This window comes from Amphiprion ocellaris, chromosome 4, assembly GCF_022539595.1.
Source record: "Amphiprion ocellaris isolate individual 3 ecotype Okinawa chromosome 4, ASM2253959v1, whole genome shotgun sequence".
NCBI classification, from domain to species: Eukaryota; Metazoa; Chordata; class Actinopteri; family Pomacentridae; genus Amphiprion; species Amphiprion ocellaris.
Genome location: NC_072769.1, coordinates 22,360,896 through 22,385,140, shown reverse-complemented (window position 1 = coordinate 22,385,140; position 24,245 = coordinate 22,360,896). Strand labels below are relative to the sequence as shown.

The window sequence follows — 24,245 nt, the reverse complement described above, 5'->3', positions numbered from 1 at the left end:
TGTAAGCAAACTACAGCAACTCCCAAAACCCTGCTGCCAGAAGCCGAACAAGAAAGACAAATGTCAGTCACAGCCATTCTCTGCTTGGCTAGCAGCTAGTCTCAGAACTGACAACAATATTTCACTTGTCTATGTAATCTTAAACAGCCTTGCTCCATATTACCTCCACAACCAACTGATCAGTGCACACAAACATTCTACATATCATTAAAATACACAAGCACACAGCCACACAGTACAGAAAACTCACTGTAAGCAAGTAAAATGAAAAGCTGAGTGTAGTTTCAGTTAAACATGCTAATATAATATTTTCAGTAAGCACATAGTTTATATTTACAGTTTACAAGCATTGCACAGCTGGGTTTGAGAACTTATTCCATTCTTCCTGCTAAATTCTGTCAAGCTTCAGATGATTGTTTTCAAGACACATCTGTGAATGTCCAAACCTCAAATTTGTTTCACACCAATCTCAGAACTCTGCTCTCTGGAGCAGGTTTTCCTTAAGGATTGACATATATTTCATAGCATGATGCCGCCACCATGCTTCTCTGGTGGGACAGTATTAGCAGGTGATGTGCAGTGGCTACTGTTTGCCAGACAGTGGTTGGAGTTGAGAAGCCCTGAGTTTTGCCTTGAACACAGCGGCCTCAGTCAATGTTTGAAATCAACGTGGAATTTGCTGTCTGGCCAAACTGAGTAACCCAGTGCTATTTATTTATTTTTTTGGCAGAATGCATTTAAAGCTCCAGAAGAACAAGCAGAAAGATTTTCTGATCTGGTGAGTCAAAATTTTCACTATTTGGGCCAAACTCCAAACAGTAGCCACTGCCCATCACCTGCTAAAACTGTCCCACCAGTGAAGCATGGTGGTGGTGGTATCATGCTATGAAACACACTACTGTTCAAAAGTTTGGAGTGACTTAGAAATGTCCATATTTTTGAAAGAAAGGCAGTTCATTTTCAAAGAAGATAACATTAAATGAATGATAAATCCAGTCTAGACATTATTAATGTGGTAAATAACTATTCTAGCTGGAAACAGCTGATTTTTAATGGAATATCTACATAGAGGTACAGAGGAACATTTCCAGCAACCATCACTCCTGTGTTCTAATGCTACATTGTGTTAGCTAATGGTGCTGAAAGGCTAACTGATGATTAGAAAACCCTTGTGCAATTATGTTAGCACATGAATAAAAGTGTGAGTTTTCATGGGAAACAGGAAATTGTCTGGGTGACCCCAAACTCTTAGGTGGTAGTGTACAGTAGCAAAATATACCAAAAAAAAAAAAAAAGGATTTTTGATCTCTCAGAAAAAAAATGAAGTTTTCAGCATTAGGATGCAAAGTGAAACACACTGTTTGGATGATATTTTACAATTAACAGTTAAAATCCTATCAAGGTCTGAGTCAAGTAAGAAAAAGTGTAAAAATGGTGAGCAGTCACATATGGTAACTCAACCTGGCACCACTGCTGAACAGGATCTGTAGGTCTGAAGTGGACTAACAACAATCTATGTGTATTTCACAGGCTGTATCTGAACTGATACTGGTGGAGGTTAAAAAGGTAAATAAAATAAATGTGACTTGATAAGACAAGTAACAGTGTCTGCACAATGACAGATAAACTCTTTTACGGTTTGAGACCAAAGGTTTAAATCTTGATTTTATTTTAGAGAACGCACCACTCTGTGCTGACAGTGTGTCTCAGAGTGAAAGAAAAACTGTTAAAACCTGCTTGACTTGAAAGAATCTGGAGCTGTGGTCTTTGATGGAAACAAAAGGACCGAAATTCCCAGGGAGCATCGAGTCCTGCATCATCAGCGAAGCTTCCACTTCTGTTGGAATATCAGCCAGAAAATTGCAGTAAGGTTTGCATTGTCCCACAGAAATTCTGATCTGTCGTTCTACGCTTTAATGGCTCTGAGGGGGCTGGGAGTCAGATGTGTGCAGGTTAGTGTGTCGTGCACTGTAACCCGGCTCAGAGTTTGTCATCATTAATGTTTGTGCAGAAAACATTTTGCTCCGCTGTGGCCTTTCTCAAGAGTCTCCTCCAAATTCTTTTTAATGGTCTCCACTGGCCTGTGGCCGCAGGGAGCATTGTCATGGTGCTGCTGAAGGTGGAGGGGATGTGGGGAGGAGGTGTGTGTGTGTGTGTGTGTGTGTGTGTGTGTGTGTGTGTGTGTGTGTGTGTGTGTGTGTGTGTGTGTGTGTGTGTGTGTGTGTGTGGAGACGGGGGGGCATGACGCTGCAGCAGTGGCAGCTGGCGGCCCAGCTTGCAGGGGCCATCTCTTCACAATGGAGAGCCTTCCCCCTGGGGCCAGTGATTTAGGACAGGGCTCTCTGGACAGGCCCCTGAAGAGGAGGAGAGAGGACACTGGCTTTGGAGGAACGCACCCACCCTCCCTCCCTCTCTTTCCTCCCACCTCTACCTCCCCTCCTTCTCCAGGCCTCGTCCTCTAAAGCTTCCCTGCTGGTTCCTGTGCCCCCCCAGCTCCTCCACACACACTCCTGACACCCTCCCCTCGTCCCACCGTCGCTAAGCTCTCTCTTGGGACGAGCAGACCGGCCTCTGGATGGGGAGCATTCCTGAGGTGTAGCACGCTAACGCTTGCCGGGCACAATAGGGGAACGACAACAGGTGCGTGTGGATCCTCTGTCGTCCAGCGGCAGCTGAGAGATAGGGACATGGGGCTATTATGGCGCCATTATCCACCACTGCTCTACCGGTGGGCTGTTGGACCTCTTTTCTCTAACAAAAACAAGGCTTTTTATGTGTAACCTGGTCTTTACCCGCCCTGCTCCGACAAGCCTCTCTTTCATCCTCCTTCCCCAGCTAGCACCTGCCACCCCCACACCCTCCAAAACAGCCCAACAGCCACTTATCCCAAGACTGGATTCAATTCAGTCAGACCCCAACTGTAAGAAAACCTGTGCTCACTTGTTTAAAAGACCCACCACTTCATATAGGAGCCATAGAAATTATCCAGGCAGCCACCTCTGTACGGCACCCAGGCCCTCTGCTCCCTCCCCCTCTGTCCCTCTGAATTATGTTATGTCTCAAATGAGCAGTCATACAGCAGATTGTTTGGTGCAGCCACTTGATATAACTGGTGACAATGCCTCTAACAGAGCGAATGTCCTGGGGGGATAGGCAGTATTTGGTTACTGCATCCCTGATCTCTCCCCATTGTGGTCGGCTCCGGGTCCCATAGAAGGTTGAAAGAGGGTTTGGGGAGGGGGACGTGCGCATATGTAGGCCCACAACGCAGGTGCCTACATCTGTTCATTTCTGGGCAGATGCTCATGGTTGTAGAGATAGAGAGGGAGAGTTAGAGAGCGAGGGGAGGGCAGGGGAGGGGAGGAGAGATGGACTTCCTCCATTTACTCTGTCATCATTCATGCTGGTGATTAGGCCTCGGTGGGACAAAATTAGAGCTAAGAGTGAGAAATGGTGTGTCGCACCCCTTCTGGATTAAAGAAAATATATAGTAGTGTGATGTGCTGGGACCTGAAACGTGTTCCACTTAACCCTTCGATGATCCAGTAATTGGACCCGACACTCTTCCATAAGTAGGTCGGAAACGACCTGTATAAGAATCAATGAGTTTTTTTTTTTCCATTTTTTTGTCATTTTGGTTGAGAATAATCATTTGTATTATTCTTTGTTTTATAATTGTGTCCACACAAGAATGATTTCATGTTTGAAATATGTTTGTTTTTCACTTTATAACAGATTTTGAACATTTTGATAATTGAAAAAGAAGAATATTACAAAGGCAGCAGTAGAAGAATGTCAGCATCCATTTTGTTAACATTTTTCCACTCTTTTCCTCCAGCTCTTGCTGCTCTCCGTCCCTCCAAGGTTGTGCATCACCTCTTATATGATATTATCAGTGATAAAGACCTTGTTGTAGTAATACAAATATTGCAGTTTCTTTAAAAGTAGAAAAGATAACTTAAAAATGTAAATGGAATGATATCAAAAACGTGTTTTGAGGAATAGCTGGAATATGAAATGATAAAAAAAATTTTAAAAAATCTTTTCATTACAAAGATATTGCAAGAAAACGACCTCACCAGGTCATTTTTGACTCACGTATGCATCTAAAGTAACTGTAAATGCTACAGTATACATTAGAAATGCTGTTTGAGTGTTTTACCAGCTTTGCGGTGGCAGTTTGGTCCTTTTCTGCTTCAGCGTAACAATGCTCTCCACACTAAACCAGAACCACAGAGTGATGGGTTTCCTAGTTTGGTGTAGAAGAATTCCATTGCCCTGTACAGAACTCTGTTCCCATCCAACATCTTTGGTATGAACTGTATCAAATGCTGAAATATTCAATTCAATGTTTTCCTGCATCTTTTTGAAATCACAGTAGTTCTCTGCCATTCCAAAGCTTAAACAATTATTAGTTATTTGTAAGATAATCCACAAATGCAATAATAATAAAAATATTTTTTCAATGATAGTGCTACCCCTGGGGTCCATGTTTAAGAAACAAAATACAGCAGGTCCTTGGTTTACGACGTCCTCAACCTATGACGTTTCGCGGTTACATCGCCATCTCCCATAAATTTATTAAGAAAGTCTTGTTCCATCATTCCAATGTACGGCGTTTATGATGTTAAAACAAGTTGTGCACAGGAGCAAGTTGGAGAGCGAAGCAGATGAATACGTCGTCACACGGTGCTATACGAGGAAGACGGCTTTGTTTATATTTGCTGGTTGTACGCCACAAGTCACAGAATGTGAGTTCCAACTTACGGCAAAAATCGAGTTACGTCGCGCCATAGGAACGCAATTCTGACGTAAGCCAAGGACCCCTGTATTTCCTCTCATGGTTTTACAGATGATGTTCAGATTTACCTACCAATTAGGCCCAAAACTGCAGGTTCATTGCAACCATTACTAAACTGCCTAGATGATCTAAAATCATGGTTGGACAATAATTTTCTTTGTCTCAGTGAAGCCAAAACAGAGATTGTTGTTTCTTAGCCATTCAGATCAATTAGTTGACTGCGTCTGTGTGCTTGGCTCTCTCGAAATCTATAATCGACCCTCCTCAAAAAATCTGGGTGTGATTTTTGACAAACAAATCCATTCTGTTGTCAAAAGCAGCTTCTTTCAGTTGAGGCTGTTGGCCAAAGTACAGCCCTATCTGTCCCACAACAACATGCCTTCGTCACATCTACGCTAGGCTACTGCAACTCTCTGTATGTCGGTCTTGATCAGATATCTCTTCTGGTACAAAACACTGCTGCCTGGCTTCTAACAGGGACAAAGAAATGGGAGCACATCACTTCAGTTTTAGCCTCATTCTACTGGTTTCCTGTCTGCTTTAGATTAGTTTTTAAGATTTTATTGCTTGTTTTCAAGGTGTTAAATGGATTGGTACCTTCTTATATATCTGAGCTTTTACATGATCATGCTCCAGTTTAATCGCTGATGTCGGCCAATCAGATGGTCCTTCAAGTTCCCAGATCCAGGCTCGGAAACAGAGGCGACCAAGCCTTTTCTAGGGTTAGGGTTAGAGCCTGTTGAAATTAGAACCGCTCTGTCTCTTGATAACTTCAGATACCTACTGAAGACACATATGTACGCTCTGGCTTTTAATTGTAGTTGAGCGTTGACACTTTGATATATGTCATTGTTTATCTTGCTCTGTGTATTTCCTCACAGATTCTGAGCTTGTAAAGCACTTTAGTAAGCCTTGGTTGCTTTTTACACAGTACACACCAGGCTTTATCGCTCAACAGGAAGCCACCCTCATGAATGACTGACTTTGAGTGAATCTGTGCAGCGAGATTCCAAAATCTGGTGGAAAGCAGTCAAATGGAGGCTGTTAAAATAGCAGAAAATCTTACCCAATAAAATATTGTACATGCATGAATGTAATATTCAGCCATCCATGTATTTTTGGCTCTGCAGTGTTTATTATGTAAGATGACAGCAAATCTATGTTTTCTTGCTGACATGGCAGTGTCCCGGCTGTAAAACCGAAAACTATTTTTATTGCTGTGTGGTTTTATTGCATTTTCACTATCATCTGTTCTGCTTTTATTTTTACACACAGTAATGTAGAGATTGTTATCTTGGTCAGTAAATACCAATAGTGCCACTTTCCTGTAAATCACACCAGAAAGATTAAAAAATGAAAGAGAAACAAGACTTAGAGACGCCATATTAAAATTACAGCCCCCACATCGAGAACTATGCAACAAAAATCAGCACACCGTCATTACTGAGATGCAAATCTTTGTTTTTCCTTTTAGATTTTTAGAATTTTTATTTTTTTCATGACACACTCAGTCCTCCTCATTATGGAGAATACTACATTTCATGAGACAGCTTTGGTCACTCTTCAGGGACTATTTCTTTTAATTGCTCATTGTTGGACGGATGTGTTGCTTTTCTTTTTGCAGTACCCCAAACATTCTTCTAGGCAACATGATGCTTTGGATCATTATCATGCTGGAATATTGCTCTTCTTCGACCATAAAGGCCTGATTGGTTCAGTCTCCTCTGAACAGTTGATGTAGAGATGTGTCTGCTGCAAGAACTCTGTGTGGCATTTATCTGGACTCTAATCTGAGCTGCTGTTAACTTGCCATTTCTGAGGCTGGAGGCTGGAATGAACTTATCCTCAGCAGCAGAGGAGACTCTTGGTCTTCCTTTCCTGTCCTCATGTGAGCCAGTTTGGTCGTAGCTTGATGGTTTTTATGACTGCACTTGGGGATACATTTAAAGTTTTTGCAATTTTCCAGACTAACTGACCTTCAGTTCTTAAAGTAATGATGAACTGTCATTTCCCTTTATTTAGCTGATTGGTTCTTGCCATAATATGGATTCTAACAGTTGTCAAATAGGGCTGTCAACTGTGTACCAACCTGACTTCTGCACAACACAACTGATGGTCCCAACCCCATTAAGAAGGCAAGAAATTCCACAAATGAACCTTGACAAGACACACCTGTGAAGTGAAAACTGTTTCAGGTGACTACTTCATGAAGCTCATGGAGAGAATGCCAAGAGTGTGCAAAGCTGTAATCAAAGCAAAGGGTGGCTGCTTTGAAGAATCTAAAACATAAAACGTTTTGACTTATTTCACACTTTTTTGTTTCCTACATAATTCCATATGTGTTCATTCATAGTTTTGATGTCTTCAGTGAGAATCTACAATGTAAATAGTCATGAAAATAAAGAACAACCATCAAATGGGAAGATGTGTCCAAACTTTTGACCAGTAGTGTAACCCAGCATTATGAAAGCATCTATTTTGGACTTTCTGATTTATTTTTTTCAGATTGGACGAGCATTTAGACATTTTAATACACAGTGTAAAACATTTTTAAAGGCATTTCATCTGCTACAGTGTAACTATGGCTGACAGTGAGCTCATAGGTTTGATTTGTTTTAATACAAGTAACCAGATCAATTTATGAGTTTTTCAGTTTAAGTCTTAAGCCCCTCATCATTAAGGCAGGGTGATCGCTGTCAAAGCTAACACCAGTATTTGTTGTGGGTAAACGTGTTGCGTACAGTATCAGTTGTTGAATTATCGATTTTATTCATAAAGACCCACATATGTTGCAGTGCGTCACCCCGGGGTGCACGGCAGATGTGTTTTCATAAACATTGGCACGCGACTGGCCACGTACAGCTCCCGCTTTACCCCCCCACCCCACCACCACACACACACACACACACACACACACGCGCGCGCGCACACACACACACACACACACACACACACACACACACACACACCACCCCCTTCTCTCACACACTTCCAACGCACACTTGCAGGCGCGTCTCTGGGCCCCCCACGTAATTACTGAGGCACTCTTCCCATAAACTTAAGCTCAGCACGTCTCCAGTAACAGCAACGTATGCAAATGAGACAGCAGCCCGGACCGGGAGCCCCGGAGAGCCGTGGGAAGCCGTGGGGAGCCTCGGCGGAACCCTGAAGTGCCCTGGGGAAACGCGGATCTGGCCTGTGGCCCCCTCTCCTAGCAGCTGGCCACAGTAATCTGATCTGGACACAAAGGAGCCTGTTGATCTCTGGGTATCAGCAGGTAAAACAGAAAAGGAGACAGCCCAGGTCCGGCCTTAATGTGTCCCCAACGGATAACGAACTTCAGTTGTTTATTTCAGAAATATGAACAGAAAACTAATTTCTGATTGTACTTAAATGGCTTGTATTAAAACAACCATACGCTCACTTTTAAGTAGTTTTTATTCTCTGTGTGACTATTACAGTCGTTTTTCATCACGTTAAAATAGTGTTTTTGTCCATGAGCACCATTAAGGACTTGGGGGAATCGTGCGTAAAAGCGTTTCTGTCATTTCCTTAACGGTTTCAGTAGCCTACATTTTAGAACGGGCGGCCTCTATAAGACATCCCTCCCCTTCTCCCATCCTCTCCTCCCCCTCAGGTCCATCCAACCCTGGCAGCGTTGATTCTGAATCTTCTCCTCCGGCATCAGTCGGAGAACCAAACCACCTACACTGGCGCCATCTGAGCTCGCCGCGCTCCTCCCGGGGTGAAAGCTTTCACTCCGGGTAACAACGTGTCAATATTTTCTGCACTGATGAGGTATCGGTGTACAAAAATCAATTGATCATCACACATCGGCGCCCTCCCTCCTCCCCTGCCCTTCCCCAATCGCCGCTTCTTATGATCGATATCGTGTGATGCGCGCCGTGTTTACGTTCCCACGAGTGGCCATGTGGTGTCTCCTCTTCGGGGACCAAAAAGAAAAAAAAACTCTTCTGGCTTCCCCCTCGCCATATGGCCCCGGAGGGCCCATACCGTTACAGGTCCTTTAACATGCTTCCAGTTGAGTGTAGACGGAGCCGGTGGACAGAGGCGCATAGAGACGTGCGCTTCAGGCCGGAGGAGGGAAGGAGGAGGGAGGGAAGCAGGGAAATAAACGTCGTTTTCTGGATGTGCAAGGGAGGGGGGTAGTTAGTGGCAGATGGCTTGTAAGGGTCTGTCCGCGTCTGAAGGCGTGTCGTGGTCCTTCACTGAAGACCCCCTTCCTCCCTCCCCCCTGCATTCACAATCAATGGAAATTAAAGCGCAGAGAATGGATGAATAGTCAGACCCCGAGTCACCCTTTTTTGTTTGACGCAGCTACTGGTGGGCAGGAGTTAAACTACAGCAGCCCCCTACAGTAGCACTTTAGTTAAACAGTCAGAGCTCAGCCAGCAGAAAAGAGGCAGAAAGTACTGAGACGGCAGTGTCCAAAAGTCGCTCCTGATTTTTGATTGCTTGTTGTTTTTCAGCGGTCAAGTGCGAAAACTCAGTGAAAAAGTGACGGCGGGGTTGTTGTGTTGACAGGTTGAGGAATGAGCTTTGGTTTGGTGCACTGTGCTCAGGTTTGATTCCACTCTTCATAGCAGTTGAACCACGCAGTTGAAGTTTAATACAAACTTCACAGTCATAGTGGAAGGTGAACATGCAGGTTACATTCTGAGTGGCAGAAGTTAAAGGTTGAGTGTGGCACCAAGCTGAGGTCAGTCCATCATGGATGCTTCAGAAGCTGGAAAACATCTCAGACTGCCTCCCTGAAAGACTACAGAAGCCTCCGAGTGAAATCTGGGCCGAACTGATTCTCTCGTCTCTAATCGTGATGGCCATGGTTTGAGAAGTGGCGGAGATGGACAGGTTTATTAGTGGGGGAGGACTTTGTTTAGCGGTAGTCAGTAACCTCGCACACCAGCGCTCTTATGACGTCACGGTGAAGGTAATTTGGGGGAGAGGAGGGGAAGGAGGGTAGGTGGCAGGGGTGAGGCCGACAGCCGGTGTGTGGGACGGCGGCAGGTAACAAACACCGGAGTCAGACGTCACAGAGCACCGGCCGTGACGTGCATATCTGAACACAGTGACGCAATGCATGGTGCCGCAGCCCGCGCATGCAGCCTGCAATAGAGCCCATTATACAGCAGAAAAATCACACATCCAATGAAGGACCTAATTAAGCAACAACCCCCACCACCCTGCTCCTTAGACGCGCGGGCGTGCACGCAGCACCTTCACGCACATAAATAATGGAAGGAGAATGTTGTCTTTTTTCCTCCTCTCTCTTTAGAATTTGGTCAATATTTAAAGAAGAAAAAGACAAATATATGCGATATTTGACCGGTCGGGGTTGTTTGATGTGCAGTGAAAAGCGTGCGCGTGTGTGGAGGGACAGCATTGTGTATGGGATGTGTGAGCGCGCGCTCTGCCAGGGGAGGCGCGCACACGCTGTTATTGAGGGGAGAGCAGGTGCTGGCCGAATTACCATACAGCTGAGGGGGGAGGGAAAGAGAGAGAGCAAACTTATTCCTGCACCACACACAATAACAAAAGTTCCCCCTCATGTTGGCCACGCGAGCGACTCCGGTGCGCGCACCCCCTTGCACGCACGCACACACACATACACACACACACACACACACACACAAACACACACACATCCACACACGCGTTTCCACCCCCTTATCTTTGCTCGCAGAATGAGAAGAAGAAGTAGAAGAAGAGGGAGAGCAAAATGGAAAAGCAGGAGTCCAGCCCCTCAAGTCGTTTACCTCATCGCACAGCTCTGCCAAGGAATGTTTTCTTTAGTCTTTTCAGTCCATTCAAAAGCATCAAGTTCTTCCCACAGCCACAAATACCAAAATGCAGAGGTTGTGTATGCTGAGAAAGAGAGGAGGGAGGAAGAGAGAAGGGAGGAGGGCTGAAAAAAACAATTAACTGAGTCAGGGTTTGATCAGGAAACATGTTTTTTTCTCTCTTCTTGGGGAGGATTTTTGAATCAGCTTCACACTGTTGTTTTTTTTTTCTTTTTGGCATTTCACTCAAAACATCTTAAGACGCACAAAACAAAGAGGTTTGTCCAGGGAGGCAACAGCTGGATGGATCAATTCAACCACATGTCATTAATAACTGCATGCCAGGAGGAAATCTGGCAACTCTTTCAATGTGAAGAGTTTAGCCATGCTCCTGATTTGACTGGAACACTTTAATCCTTTGTTCTAGAGATGGGAGGACTATGATTTCCAGCTTTTCTTTTCTCTAAATCCCGACTGTTAAGTTTACCCCTTTATGTGATGTTCTCTTCTACCATGTAATAGACCAAAAGATGTCAGAAAACACCAGAAACATCGCACACAATCCCACTTTCCACAGTGAGATCTTGTCCCGTTTCACCACCTTTTCGGTTAAAATACTTTCACACATCTCCATTTTGAGCTCAGATATGAACACTGTATGTGCTGCTGGAGGAATAAGGAGGCTGTTGGGCTGCTTGCATGGGATCCCATTGTGGAGAGCCGGGCCAGATTGGGAGGTGAAGTCGGGGAGGAGGAGGGGGAGGAGGGGTCTATTTGCATGTTATTACCATAGCATGTGTCAGGCCGTATATAACAGGCTGCAGGCGGCCTTTGGCTGGAGACAGACGCACAGTTTAGAGTGAGGAAAGACATTGGGGAGGTAGAAGGAAGCATGTTGGACCAGTGACAAATCTGTCCTTGGGTTAGACCAAGATCTTCACACAAAAAAGCTCAACATTTTGTCACTTTCTCAAACAAGGAGCCCATCATTTCTCCTCTTTACACACTGGATTAACGCTTTGTACCGGGACCGGAGGACTTTTTCCTGCTTTTTTAATCACTAGCACAAGTTCACGTGTTTTTTTTTTTTTGTGCTTTTATTTTTGATTTTTTTTTTTTTTTAACTTTTAAAGGTTTGGGATTTATCCTCTTTTTGCTCCTCGGGACATGAATGAAAGCGGCGCCGCTGACAGCGTTTGATGAGAAAAACCCCGTGAGGCGACAGAAACGTGCTCGATGCATCTTCCTCAGAGGGATTGAACAGGAGGAGGCACCCTGAGGACAAGCCGAGCCCCGAGACTTTTTACTTTATTTATTTATTATTTATTATGTATTTATTTAATATGGGGCGCGTCATCCTGCTGACTCTCGCCGTCATGTCCATGTTCCTGTGCCAGGTAAGCTTCTCGATCTTTTATTTCTTCCAAACAATACGCCATCAGCCCCCCCACCTCACCCCTCCGCCTCCCCATCCCACCACAACACACACACACACACACACACACACACACACACACACACACACACACACACACACACACACACACACACACACACACACACACGCACACACACACACACACACCAGCGGTACTGTAGTTGATGATAATAAGCTGCTTTCCTCCGCAGGGGTTTTGTTCGGGAGTGTTTGAGCTGAAGTTGCAGGAGTTTCTAAACAAGAAGGGAATACAGGGCAACAAAAACTGCTGTAAAGGAGGTCTGGCTTCGTCTTTCCAGCAGCAGTGTGAATGTAAAACCTTCTTCAGGATCTGTCTGAAGCACTATCAGCCCAACGCCTCCCCGGAGCCTCCGTGCACCTACGGCGGAGCTGTGACGCCCGTCCTCGGCTCCAACTCGTTCCAGGTCCCCGATGTCATCCCGGAGAGTTCGTTCAGCAACCCCATCAGGATTAACTTCGGCTTCACGTGGCCGGTAAATACAGTCATTCATGTCACTTTCAGCACAGTAGGAGACGAAGCGGCGAAATCGCGCCATTTCTGGTAAATCCGTGCGTAAAAATGCGCAACGGCTCGATTTCTGACCGCAGCTTCAGAACTGAGAGCGCAGAAAGTTTACAGGTATCTAATTTCACCGGATCAGGTGAGGCAGTTTGTATTCAGGGCAGTGAGTGTATGGCACAATCGCCTCGGGCCTTTGCTTGATGTTATCGCCACATCTCCGCTGGCCACCTGTCTCATGAAGCCATTTGTGTTCCCAGGGGACCTTCTCGCTGATCATTGAAGCATTACACACCGATTCCAAAGACGACCTCTCCACAGGTAGGAACTAAACCCCATTCCCATTTTCAGTTTTTCTCACTTTTACGCACTTTCTCCACTCCTCACTGTATGCTTTAAAACGCGCATTTTTAGAGAACCCAGACCGGGTCATCAGCACCATGACCACCCAGAGGCATCTGACGGTGGGAGAGGAGTGGTCCCAGGACCTGCACACCGGAGGAAGGACTGAACTCAAGTACTCGTATCGGTTCGTGTGCGACGAGCACTATTACGGGGACGGATGCTCGGTGTTCTGCCGGCCAAGAGACGACGCCTTCGGACATTTCACCTGTGGAGAGCGCGGGGAGATCGTGTGCGACGCCGGGTGGAAGGGCCAGTACTGCACTGAACGTGAGTCAGAGAATTTGTTTGTTGGAGACGTGTGTGCGTAAATACGCACGGGGTGGTGGAAAAAGTTTAATGTATAATCTAAAAATAATTTCAAAAATTCATATCAGACAGAGAATAAAAGTGTGTCTGTTAAATTTCAGGAAAACAGATTCTACGATGATGTTTTATTTGTTTAAAGTTAATTTCTGTGTTGGGTCTGTAGTCAGATACTCCGAGTGCCGTTAGAAGGCAACTTGTGCGTAAACACCACGCGCAGCCCCCTCCTCCTCCTTTTCACTCACACACACACACACACACACACACACACACACACACACACACACGCACACACACACACACACACACACAAACACACACGACCATTTGATTTATTCTAAGGAAAGTTTTTGGGAATAATCTCACGCGTGCCATAAATTTACATGCTACCTTCCGATTCGTTACTCTCGGAGTGGGCCGGGCGCTGATTGGCTGAGGCGGGGGAGGTATTGTTTGAAGTGGGCAGCTGCCGGCAGAGAGGAGACAATGGAGCAGCTGTCGCGCACTGGCAACACACTCGCCAGCTGTCCACTCTTATCTGCCCCAATCCGAGACATTAAGGGGAGTGTGTGTGTGTGTGTGTGTGTGTGTGTGTGTGTGTGTGTGCGTGTGTGTGTGTGTGTGTGTAGGCACACAGAATGAATAAAAGAGTTTTGACCCGCAGCGAAGAAGAAAAAAAAGGGTGGTGGGGTGAGTTGAGGGGGTCTCTCTCTCTCTCTGTGTGTGTGTGTGTGTGTGTGTGTGCGTGTATTCTGGTGGTACACACACATTCACACACTCCCTCCTTTGTCTCTACACTATGTTAAGCAGAAAATTCTTCCATGGTGATAAGGAGATTGAGCTTAAGGTAACAACTAATGGGTTTAGGAGCCGCTCCTTTCTTTTATTTTAATGACTTTGTGAGGATTTAGGTTTGTCATCTTCAAAATCAAAAACAAAACGAAGAACAAGTTGTCTAAAAAGTGCACATTTTTCTGCCCGTACAGCGATTTGTCTGCCTGGCTGCGATGAAGAGCACGGCTTCTGTGAGAAACCCGGAGAGTGCAAGTAAGTTTTCTCCACCAGTTCACCAGGGCATTAATTAATTAGTGAGACACATGAGGTAATGTGAGTGGACTGACCGGTGTTTCCCTCCTAATTGGACAACAACAGGTGCAGAGTGGGATTCAAAGGGCGCTACTGCGACGAGTGCATTCGTTACCCGGGCTGCCTCCATGGGACCTGCCAGCAGCCCTGGCAGTGCAACTGTCAGGAGGGCTGGGGGGGACTCTTCTGCAACCAAGGTGAGGAGAGACTGTGATAAGATGGGGTCACACAGAAAGGAAGGCAACCAGATGATTTGGTGGTTTGCTGGTTTAAAGGCATCTAGGCATGAACACTACCGTTCAAAAGTTTGGGGTCACCCAGACAATTTCATGCTTTCCATGAAAACTCACACTTTTATTCATGTGCTAACATAATTGCATAAGGGTTTTCTAATCATCAATTAGCCTTTCAACACCATTAGCTAACACAATGTAGCATTAGAACACAGGAGTGATGGTTGCTGGAAATGTTCCTCTGTACCTCTATGTAGATATTCCATTAAAAATCAGCTGTTTCCACCTAGAATAGTCATTTAGCACATTAACAATGTCTAGACTGGATTCATGATTCTTTTAATGTTATCTTCAATGAAAAAACTGCTTCTCTTTCAAAAGCAAGGACATTTCTAAGTGACCCCAAACTTTTGAATGGTAGTGTATTTCATAGCATGATGCCGCCGCCACCATGCTTCACTGGTGGAACAGTATTAGCAGTTAATGTGCAGTGGCTACTGTTTGCCAGACAGTGTTTCGGCCCAAATAGTTAAAAAACTTTGACTCACCACATCAGAAAATCTTTCAAAATCTTGAAAGTCTACATTGAAACAAACTGCTTTTCTTTCAAAAATCAGGACATTTCGAAGTGACCCCAAACTTTTGAACGGTAGTGTACATTATGCAGATGACACAGTTCTGATAGCGAACAGTGAAGAAAACTTGCAAACCATAGTATCCATAATTAATACATGTACATCATTTCAGCAGGGCAGGATCTAAAGGTTTTCAGATGTCCAGGTTGCATAAAGCTCTTGCTTCAACATGTCAGTGTTTATGTTTCTTTCTGAAGAAGGTCTCAGACATGTTGTTGAACGATGGTTTTATGTAGCCTATTCTTAAAAAAAAAAAAAATACAGTGCTTTCTCTTGGCACCTTGGTATCTTTTGAAATGGAAATAACATGTTTTTCTGCAAGTCAGTCTGTTCCAAGTCACCAAAACCTTGCTTACTCAAAAAAGAGAGAAAATCAACAACAAAAGGAGAGAGAAGATTTGCGAAGTTTGGCATGAGATCTTAACAGTATGCTATCCCACTGGTTTGTCGTCAATTAAAACTGTTCAAAAAAGTAAAAAGTCGACATCAAAATCTATGGAAAAGAAACAACAACAGAGCAGCAGTTGTTTCTAGAAGAACCGCAAAGACAGGGGGCGAGGAAACAAAAAACCGCTGGAAGAAGAGGAATAGTCATGTGTGCCAGAGGACAAAAAGACTTTCTGTCGCTGCTGCTGTCGTCCTGCCATGTGTTGTGCTGTGGCTAATCCACATGTGCTGCTGTGTCTTTCCAGATCTCAACTACTGCACTCACCACAAGCCCTGCATGAATGGAGCCACTTGTAGCAACACTGGTCAGGGCAGCTACACCTGTTCCTGCAGACCCGGCTTCACTGGGGCCAGCTGTGAGATCCAGGTCAACGAATGTGCTGGAAACCCCTGCCGCAACGGAGGGAGCTGCACTGTAAGTGCTGTCGGGTCTTCTGAGATGAACTTGGAATAAGAATAGAGACATCCTGTTAACTGGGGCTCAGTGCCAGTGATATCTGTAGGCAGCCTGGTGCCGTTGTCACAGCTATGTTTTCTGTGCTTTACTACACATCAACCCCGAAAAGCTTCCAGAAAACAATGTAAAATAATGGAACTAGTGCAGCAAGCTAAAATTGAACTGGGAGCAGTTTGTAGCTGATGCTGAAGTAAAGCAGATCTTGATGTGAAGTCTGTTCTATTTTTTCCTCACAGGACTTGGAAAACACATATACCTGCACTTGCCCTCACGGTTTCTATGGCAACAACTGCGAGCTGAGCGCCATGACGTGTGCCGATGGGCCTTGCTCCAACGGTGGCCGCTGTGCTGACAACCCTGACGGAGGCTACTTCTGCCAGTGCCCCACAGGATATGCAGGCTTCAACTGTGAGAAGAAGATTGACCACTGCACCTCCAGCCCCTGCTCCAACGGTAACAGTGAATAGCCGACAGAATTTGTTTTTTTTCTTGTTGGAGATGTGTAGAGAAAATATCAACTAAGGCATAAGAGCACTTTGTGGACCAAACGCTGATGCTCGGCTTCATGTCTGTTCTCAGGTGCACGCTGTGTGGACCTTGTCAACTCGTACTTGTGTCAGTGTCCAGAAGGTTTCACTGGCATGAACTGTGACCACACTGGGGACGAGTGTTCTGTGTACCCTTGCCAGAACGGTGGAACGTGCCAGGAAGGTCCTAACGGTTACACCTGCACCTGCCCGCCAGGATACACCGGCCGCAACTGCAGCTCCCCCATCAGCCGCTGTGAGCACAACCCTTGCCACAATGGTGCCACCTGCCACGAGAGAAACAACCGCTACGTCTGCGCGTGTGTTCCCGGATACGGCGGCAGAAACTGCCAGTTCCTGCTCCCAGAGCACGCCGCCATCCGTGGCTCAGAAGTGCCCTGGATGGCCATAGGGTCCGGTGTGGCCCTGGTGCTGCTGCTGCTGGCAGGATGCGCTGTACTGGTTGGATTTTTCCGATCAAAAGTCCAGCGCGGCAGTCCAGTAGAGACTGTAGTTGAAGGAGAGACAATAAATAACCTGACTAACAACTGTCACCGCAGTGACAGAGACCTGGCGATCAGTGTGATGCCGACGTCAGGTGTCAAAAATATCAACAAGAAGATGGACTTCTGCAGCGGAGACCCTGATGAGGGATCCTCACCGGGGAGGAGCGGCTACAAGAGCCGCCACCCGCCTGCAGACTACAACCTCGTACACGAGGTTAACTATGAACAAGCAGCTAAGGAGGCCATGCTGGAGGCAGCATGCGAGGACAAGTGCCAATCCCTGGACTCATTTGAGTTTGAGGAGAAACGCAGCAAACGTTTAAAATGGTAAATGACTGTTCCTGAGAAGCTGATAATCTATCAAAGAAAATGTAGGATGGAGGCCATCAGAGTGAATAAGCTAACGTGTTTTTCTTTCATTCCTACAGCGATGCATCAGAAAAGAAAGCCCCAGAAACGTCTGCATGTGCGGACACCAAGTACAAATCTGTGTTTGTGATGTCAGAGGAGAAGGACGAATGTATAATTGCAACTGAGGTAAGTTTTCCATGTGTTACTGACAGTGGAAATTAGATGTCTGTCTGTGGATGTTCGCCAACTAATGCTTTGGTCTTCTGTGTCTCCAGGTGTAACAGGCCACCAATGGGCTGCCCGTTGCTCATTTGCTCTATGGGAGAGTTTTTATGCTCCTTCAGATGCTGCTCTAACCCTAGGGGGAGGTGTCCCGCCTTGAGACTGCTGCTGATACTGAGACGTTTAACTGATATTCAGAGTGAGCTGGTTCTCTACTGGAAACTAAGCGCAGGCAGCGGCGGCCTGTGGGTTAAGAACTGGCAGGGTAAAAAAAAAAAAAAAAAAGTTTACAGTTGAAAGTAAACTGCTACTTAGCTTTCTGTTCTGCCTTTCATCGGGGAGTGGGGGTGAAAAGTAAAATATAAACGGACACTGTCACGTGGCGACAACGTTCGAAGCTACGAGTTTTGTTTTTGCAACATTTGCACCCAGGCCTTTTCTCTAACCCACACGCCGTTGCTGAGCGCAGGAACTGCATCAAACGGTGGATGTTTGGCCATACTGGCCTGTTCTTCACGAGGCTGTGCACCCATCACTAGACCTGTGAAGACTGTATGTATACTTGATCACTGTGTTAACTGAAGTGCGTTTTCTTCCCCTCCCAACCATTTATGACATAGTATTGTTCATTTTTTCTTTTCTTGTTTGGGACATGAAAACTTTGTCTTAATTAAAAAAAATAATAATAAAATGTTGCTTTTTGATACAGATTGTCCTTTTGTAAAATAAAGAAAAAAACGAGAAAAAAGTTATGATTTAAAATTATGATTTAATTTAAGTTAATTTAATGATTTTGTGTTATTTTTATTTTGTATTGTATATTTGTGATTGTTATGATTATTTAAGTTGCTTTTTTTAATGATGATATTTGCAAAGGCACTTCAGGTCAATGGGACTTTAAGAAAATGTTATTTAAGAGGGATCGTACTGTACAAATTGTTATGTTACTCTTTCCTTTGCCGTTTTTGAATGAAGGAATTAGCCAAGACTATTTTTCCAAATAAATATTGCTAAATGTGAAATATTAATTGCGTACAATTTTTTGTTTCGTCCATCTGCAAGCACTCTGAAAAACACTTCTTTAGGGGTCTGTGAGCAAAGTTAATCAGTAACATCTGTTGTCTTCCCCTGGCGACCCCATAGTGGGCTTTTCTATGCCGACACTGTTGGCTACTGCCAGAAGTTGAAAGTGTTTCCCTGGAGACGGGAGAGGGGGCCTATTCATAAAAAACAATGTCCCTACGCTAGATTTACCACTCCTATTTCTCCTCCTAAAGAGCAAGTCAGGTAATTCATGGTTCTAAAATTCAGACCAATGTAGAGTAACGCCTACTGGACTTCCAACACTTTGGGTTTTCCACCCTTCCTGTTTCCACCAAAAATAACTTTAATGGTGTTTTCACTATGTCATAGCACCAAACTGATGTTGTATCTCTTCACAGTATCCATACAGTATAAAATAAAAAAAAAAAACTCTACATCTGTCAATTTACATGTTCCTCACAATCACCGCTTTAAATTCCCCTCAGTTTTCTTTCTTAATTGCCCAACAAAGACGCTGATTGTGTGTAACTGTAAATCATCAGCCCAGCAGAGTCAGCCTCTGGTGGGGTTTATAACCCCGCGGCATTATGGGAACAGACTTTAGCAGACAATGATGGAATTGACAATGGGACACACAAAAGGCCACCCTTGGGAGAGGCTGCGTGTCCCTCGGCATGCTGGGAGAAAGAGAGTAACAGGAACAGATGTTGTTGAGTAACAGATGCCTTCTGGCCAGAGTTCAGCTTCAACCAGCCAGACCTTCAAAGGCCTGAGCAGCAGAAAAAAAAAAAGATTATTTACGGGCCTTCAAAAAAGACAACTAGAAAAGACAGCTTTTACACTATGCTCATGATAAATTTGTTGAAATTTTGAGGGATATTTAAGTGATTAAGCGTTGAGATACACTACCTGTCAAAAGTTTGGACGCACGTTCTCATTTGATGGTTTTTCTTTATTTTCTTGACTATTTACATTGTAGATTCTCACTGAAGACATCAAAACTATGAATGAACACATATGGAATTATGTAGCAAACAAAAAGGTGTGAAATAAGTCAAAACATGTTTTATGTTTTAGATTCTTCAAAATAGCCACCCTTTGCTTTGATTACAGCTTTACACACTCTTGACATTCTCTCCATGAGCTTCATGAAGTAGTCACCTGAAATGGTTTTCCAACAGTCTTGAAGGAGTTCCCAGAGATGCTGAGCACTTGTTGGTCCTTTTTCCTTCACTCTGTGGTCCATCTCATCCCAAACCATCTGGATTGGGTTTAGGTCAGGTGACTGTGGAGGCCAGGTCATCTGACCTAAGCAGCACTCCATCACTCTCCTTCTTGGTCAGATAGTCCTTCCACAGCCTGGAGGTGTGTTTGGGGTCATTGTCCTGTTGAAAAATAAATGATGGTCCAACTAAACACAAACCGGATGGGATGGCATGTCGCTGCAGGATGCTGTGGTAGCCATGCTGGTTCAGTGTTCCTTCAGTTTGGAATAAATCCCCAACAGTGTCACCAGCAAAGCAAAGCACCCCCACACCATCACACCTCCTCCTCCATGCTTCACGGTGGGAACCATGCATGTAGAGACCATCCATTCACCTTTTCTGTGTCAGAAAGACACGGCGTGTGGAACCAAAGATCTGAAATTTGGACTCATCAGACCAAAGCACAGAATTCCACTGGTCTAATGTCTATTCCTTGTGTTTCTTGGTCCAAACAAATCTCTTCTGCTTGTTGCTTTTCCTTAGTAGTGGTTTCTTAGCAGCTATTTGACCATAAAGGCCTGACTGGCGCAGTCTTTCTCTGTCTACTCTTGGTTTTCCTTTCCTGGGGCAATCCTCGTGCGAGCCAGTTCTGTCGTCTCGCTTGATGGTTTTTACGACTACACTTGGGGATGCATTCAAAGTTTTTGCATTTTTCCGGACTGACTTTCAGTTCTTAAAGTAACAATGGACTGTTGTTTCTCTTTGCTTAGCTGATTGATTCTTGCCATAATATTGATTCTAACAGTTGTCAAATAGGGCTTTCAGCTGTGTACCAACCTGACTTCTGCACAACACAACTGATGGTCCCAACCCCATTAAGAAGACAAGAAATTCCACAGATTAACCTTGGCAAGGCAAACCTGTGAAGTGACAGGCTTCTCCGGCTTCCTCCCATGGTCCAAAAACACGCTGAGGTTAATTTGTGATTCTAAATTGTCCATAGGTGTGAATGCGAGTGTGATTGTGTGTTTATGTAGCCTTGCAACAGACTGGTGACCTGTCCAGGTGTCCCCTGCCTTCACCCTAAGTCAGCTGGGATAGACTCCAGCCCCCCATGGCCCTAATGAGGATTAAGCAGTGTATAGATGATGGACGGATGTTCGATGAAGAGACATAGTGGCATCAACACTGAGCTTTGATTGGCACAAACACGCAAAATAAGAAATAAATTTAACAGTATTTGAAAAAAAAACCTGAGATCTGGGACAAACATCTGGCTAGGAGCCATAGAAGACTTTTTATTTGGAGAAAGAAATCTTTGAAATCACTCATTTTTAAAATTCAATTAATTCATTGAGTACGACATCTAAGTTCTCAGAAAAAGTTAAAATCATGCCTTTAGTCTTTTTATACATAAAAGATGTAGTTGACGATGACAAGTGATTTTTTTTTTTTATAAAATGACTGTTTCTTGTTCTGACATATTTAACCTCTGTTAAAGAAATATTAATGTAGAAAAACAATTATCATCCGTCTCAATAAAACATAAAACAGAGAACGAAAAAAAAGGCATAACACAGTACGTTACAATGCGCTGACATGGCTTCAAAGCACACATATTACAGTACTGTACAAGGGTCCGCCTCAGACAAAATGCACCAAAACCACTTCCACTGCTGAGGATAGATCAAACCTCTGAAACAGCTCAACACTGCTTATTCACCAAACCCAGACCACAGCGCGGCGTTGGCAACTGGCTAATGAGGTAAATATTTAAAAAAAAAAAAAAAAGCACCAAAGTTTTGGTGGCAAAATTTCTATATAGCTTATAACTGACAGCGAGTTGGAGGAGTTTCAGTCCAGCTTCACTTTAACTCTTTTTAAACCACAACACTGGAGAAACAAACTATTGAGTCTGCAAGTTAGTTTGCAACGTTCAGAAGCCAACGCTCGCACGCTGCCAGGCCTGCTCTGTGTAAATAAGCAGCTTTTTTTCCACATTGAAGTGGAACATTTAATGTCAATATTTATAGTGAAGTCAAGGCAGAAAGGATTTTAATCTTAGCTGGATTCACTTTTTTTTTTAACGAAATGAAGTCTTGATTAAAGTAATTTTTTTTTGTCAAATTATTTCATCACTCGCAAAATTCTCAAAGCTCAAAATTTCTCAAATATCAGGGAGGTCCACTTATAAAATCATGGCAATCAGAAGGCTCTTACAAAGTTGAAGGAAATTACTGGATATCATATAATGCTTCGACTAACAAACACTGAGGAAAATGAGCAAAAAGCAGGGACACGTCTTTTTTAAAAACCACCTTTAAGGTGTTAAAAAAGTAAAACAAAAACAATCTTAGGCCAAATACTTTAGGGGACAACAACACCTAGGTCTAAGTAACATGATGTGCAAACTTAATTGTGCATAGAGCTCAAATCGTAATAAATATTAATGTGATAATTTACATTATCACGCGTTCGACTTTGTCAAAACTTGAAGGGGTGATTGTACATTTTCATGATTAATTTAGTTTTACTAAAAGGTTAAAAAGTAGTTTTTATATAGTGCCATGAGAAAAGCTTTTATTGTTTTTTTTAAGCAACAAACACTTCCCATTTATTATTAACCAGAGCCCCAAAAGACAAACACAACCAAACACTGAATAAAAATCCTGATAATAGTCACTGATTTGTCATAGTTATTCATCCAAGTTTAACCTCCTCCGAATGGCTCTTTCTCTTGAAGACTTTTTTTAATGCTCTCCCTTATTTCTGCATCGAAGAATCACATGAGCAACAAATAACAAACTGAGCGTTATAGTGATGTACAGGAATTTTACACAGAAGTACTTTAGCAAGCTTTCAAAAAGTAAATGGATCTATCTTAGCTTTAGTTTTCAATGTTTCTTCGTTTGATGTAGCTTAAAAGATGTGAAGCATAATGCCTGTCTTTGGACCACCGAGGTAATTATAGGTGTGTGTGTGTGTGTGTGTGTGTGTAAAACATGCCGAAATGTTTCCCAAACATTTCAAATGAGAAAATAGTGTCCCTCTGAGCCGTCAGGGGCTCATCCTGGTTCGAGGTATATGATCCTGGGGCCGAACGGTGGCGCCTGTGGAAAATGTTACAAAGCGGTCTGATGGATGATGGTGAATTTCATTCACGCTGCTGTGCATCACGCCTCCTTCTCCTCCTACACCCCCGTCCTCCCTCTTTCCCTCCCTCCCCTCCCTACTGCTGCAGTCTCACTAGACTCTTTTTCTTCCCTGTCGATTCATTCATCAACAACCTTCTTTGTCGCCCTCGTCCCCTCCTAAATGATGCCGGGTTCCATTCACATTCAATTCACTTATTTCAGGAGGTGCACATCTAAATCTTGAATATGCCAAAAGGTGCATTCAAAGGTCATTAGCGGTAGCTGTCCAACTACACATAATTGGCTGTACATGTTACTGAAAATACTGCCTGTATTTTAAATGCCTAAACTACACCACCATTCAAAAGTTTGAGGTCACCCAGACAATTTCATGTTTTCCATGAAAACTCACACTTTTATTCATGTGCTAATATAATTGCACAAGGGTTTTCTAATCATCAATTAGCCTTTCAACACCATCAGCTAACACAATGTAGCATTAGAACACAGGAGTGATGGTTGCTGGAAATGTTCCTCTGTACCCCTATGTAGATATTCCATTAAAAATCAGCTGTTTCCAGCTAGGATAGCCATTTAGTACATTAACAATGTCTAGACTTTATGATTCATTTAATGTTATCTTCATTGAAAAAAAGCTTCTCTTTCAAAAGCAAGGACATTTCTAAGTGACCCCAAACTTTTGAACGGTAGTATAGGTCTGAACGATTTGGTAAAAATATCCAGTTGTGACTTTTCAGATTTTGCGATTATATCTGTGCACTTCATCAGTAAAACAGCAGCTCTGTTTAAGAGGTAAAAACAGCATCGTTTACACAAGCGGCCTCTTGCGCTCGAGTGAATATGTGCACCTAAAATCTCAGACCTTTTCACAACGGTGGTGGTGCCACCACTATTGCTGTTTTTACACATTGCAGGACTCGTCATCCAAGTAACCAAGATAATGGAGGAGAAGAGCACAAACTTAACCGAACAGAAAATGAAAATAATATTAAATCACTGCGCTCGAGCTGAAATAAACTGCTTTGACTGATTGTCCTGTTATTGACTTATGCAACCATCGTAAGCACCAAATGCTGGCTTTGTCGCTCTTCATATCACGTCATGTACAG

The 24,245-nt window shown here is 43.9% G+C and overlaps 1 protein-coding gene across 1 annotated transcript; it reads left to right on the top strand.

The window, feature by feature from the left end:
- Positions 1–11,435: 11,435 nt before the first annotated feature.
- On the top strand, positions 11,436–18,754 carry dla (deltaA). The gene is made up of 11 exons (XM_023289502.3): positions 11,436–11,999; positions 12,232–12,534; positions 12,821–12,881; positions 12,975–13,232; positions 14,255–14,315; positions 14,421–14,551; positions 15,915–16,084; positions 16,363–16,579; positions 16,706–17,486; positions 17,588–17,696; positions 17,786–18,754. Exons 1-11 carry the CDS (start codon positions 11,931–11,933, stop codon positions 17,789–17,791), a joined length of 2,166 nt encoding a protein of 721 aa, XP_023145270.1. The 5' UTR covers positions 11,436–11,930; the 3' UTR covers positions 17,792–18,754.
- The last annotated feature ends 5,491 nt before the right edge of the window (positions 18,755–24,245 follow it).

What these genes read in the sequence shown, in the direction of transcription:
- dla (XM_023289502.3), top strand. Translation starts at nt 11,931, where the DNA reads ATGTATTTATTTAATATGGGGCGCGTCATCCTGCTGACTCTCGCCGTC. An exon ending in GCAACGGAGGGAGCTGCACT is followed by an intron (nt 16,085 to 16,362) that starts GTAAGTGCTGTC and finishes TTTTCCTCACAG; the next exon opens with GACTTGGAAAACACATATAC. An exon ending in CTCCAGCCCCTGCTCCAACG is followed by an intron (nt 16,580 to 16,705) that starts GTAACAGTGAAT and finishes GTCTGTTCTCAG; the next exon opens with GTGCACGCTGTGTGGACCTT.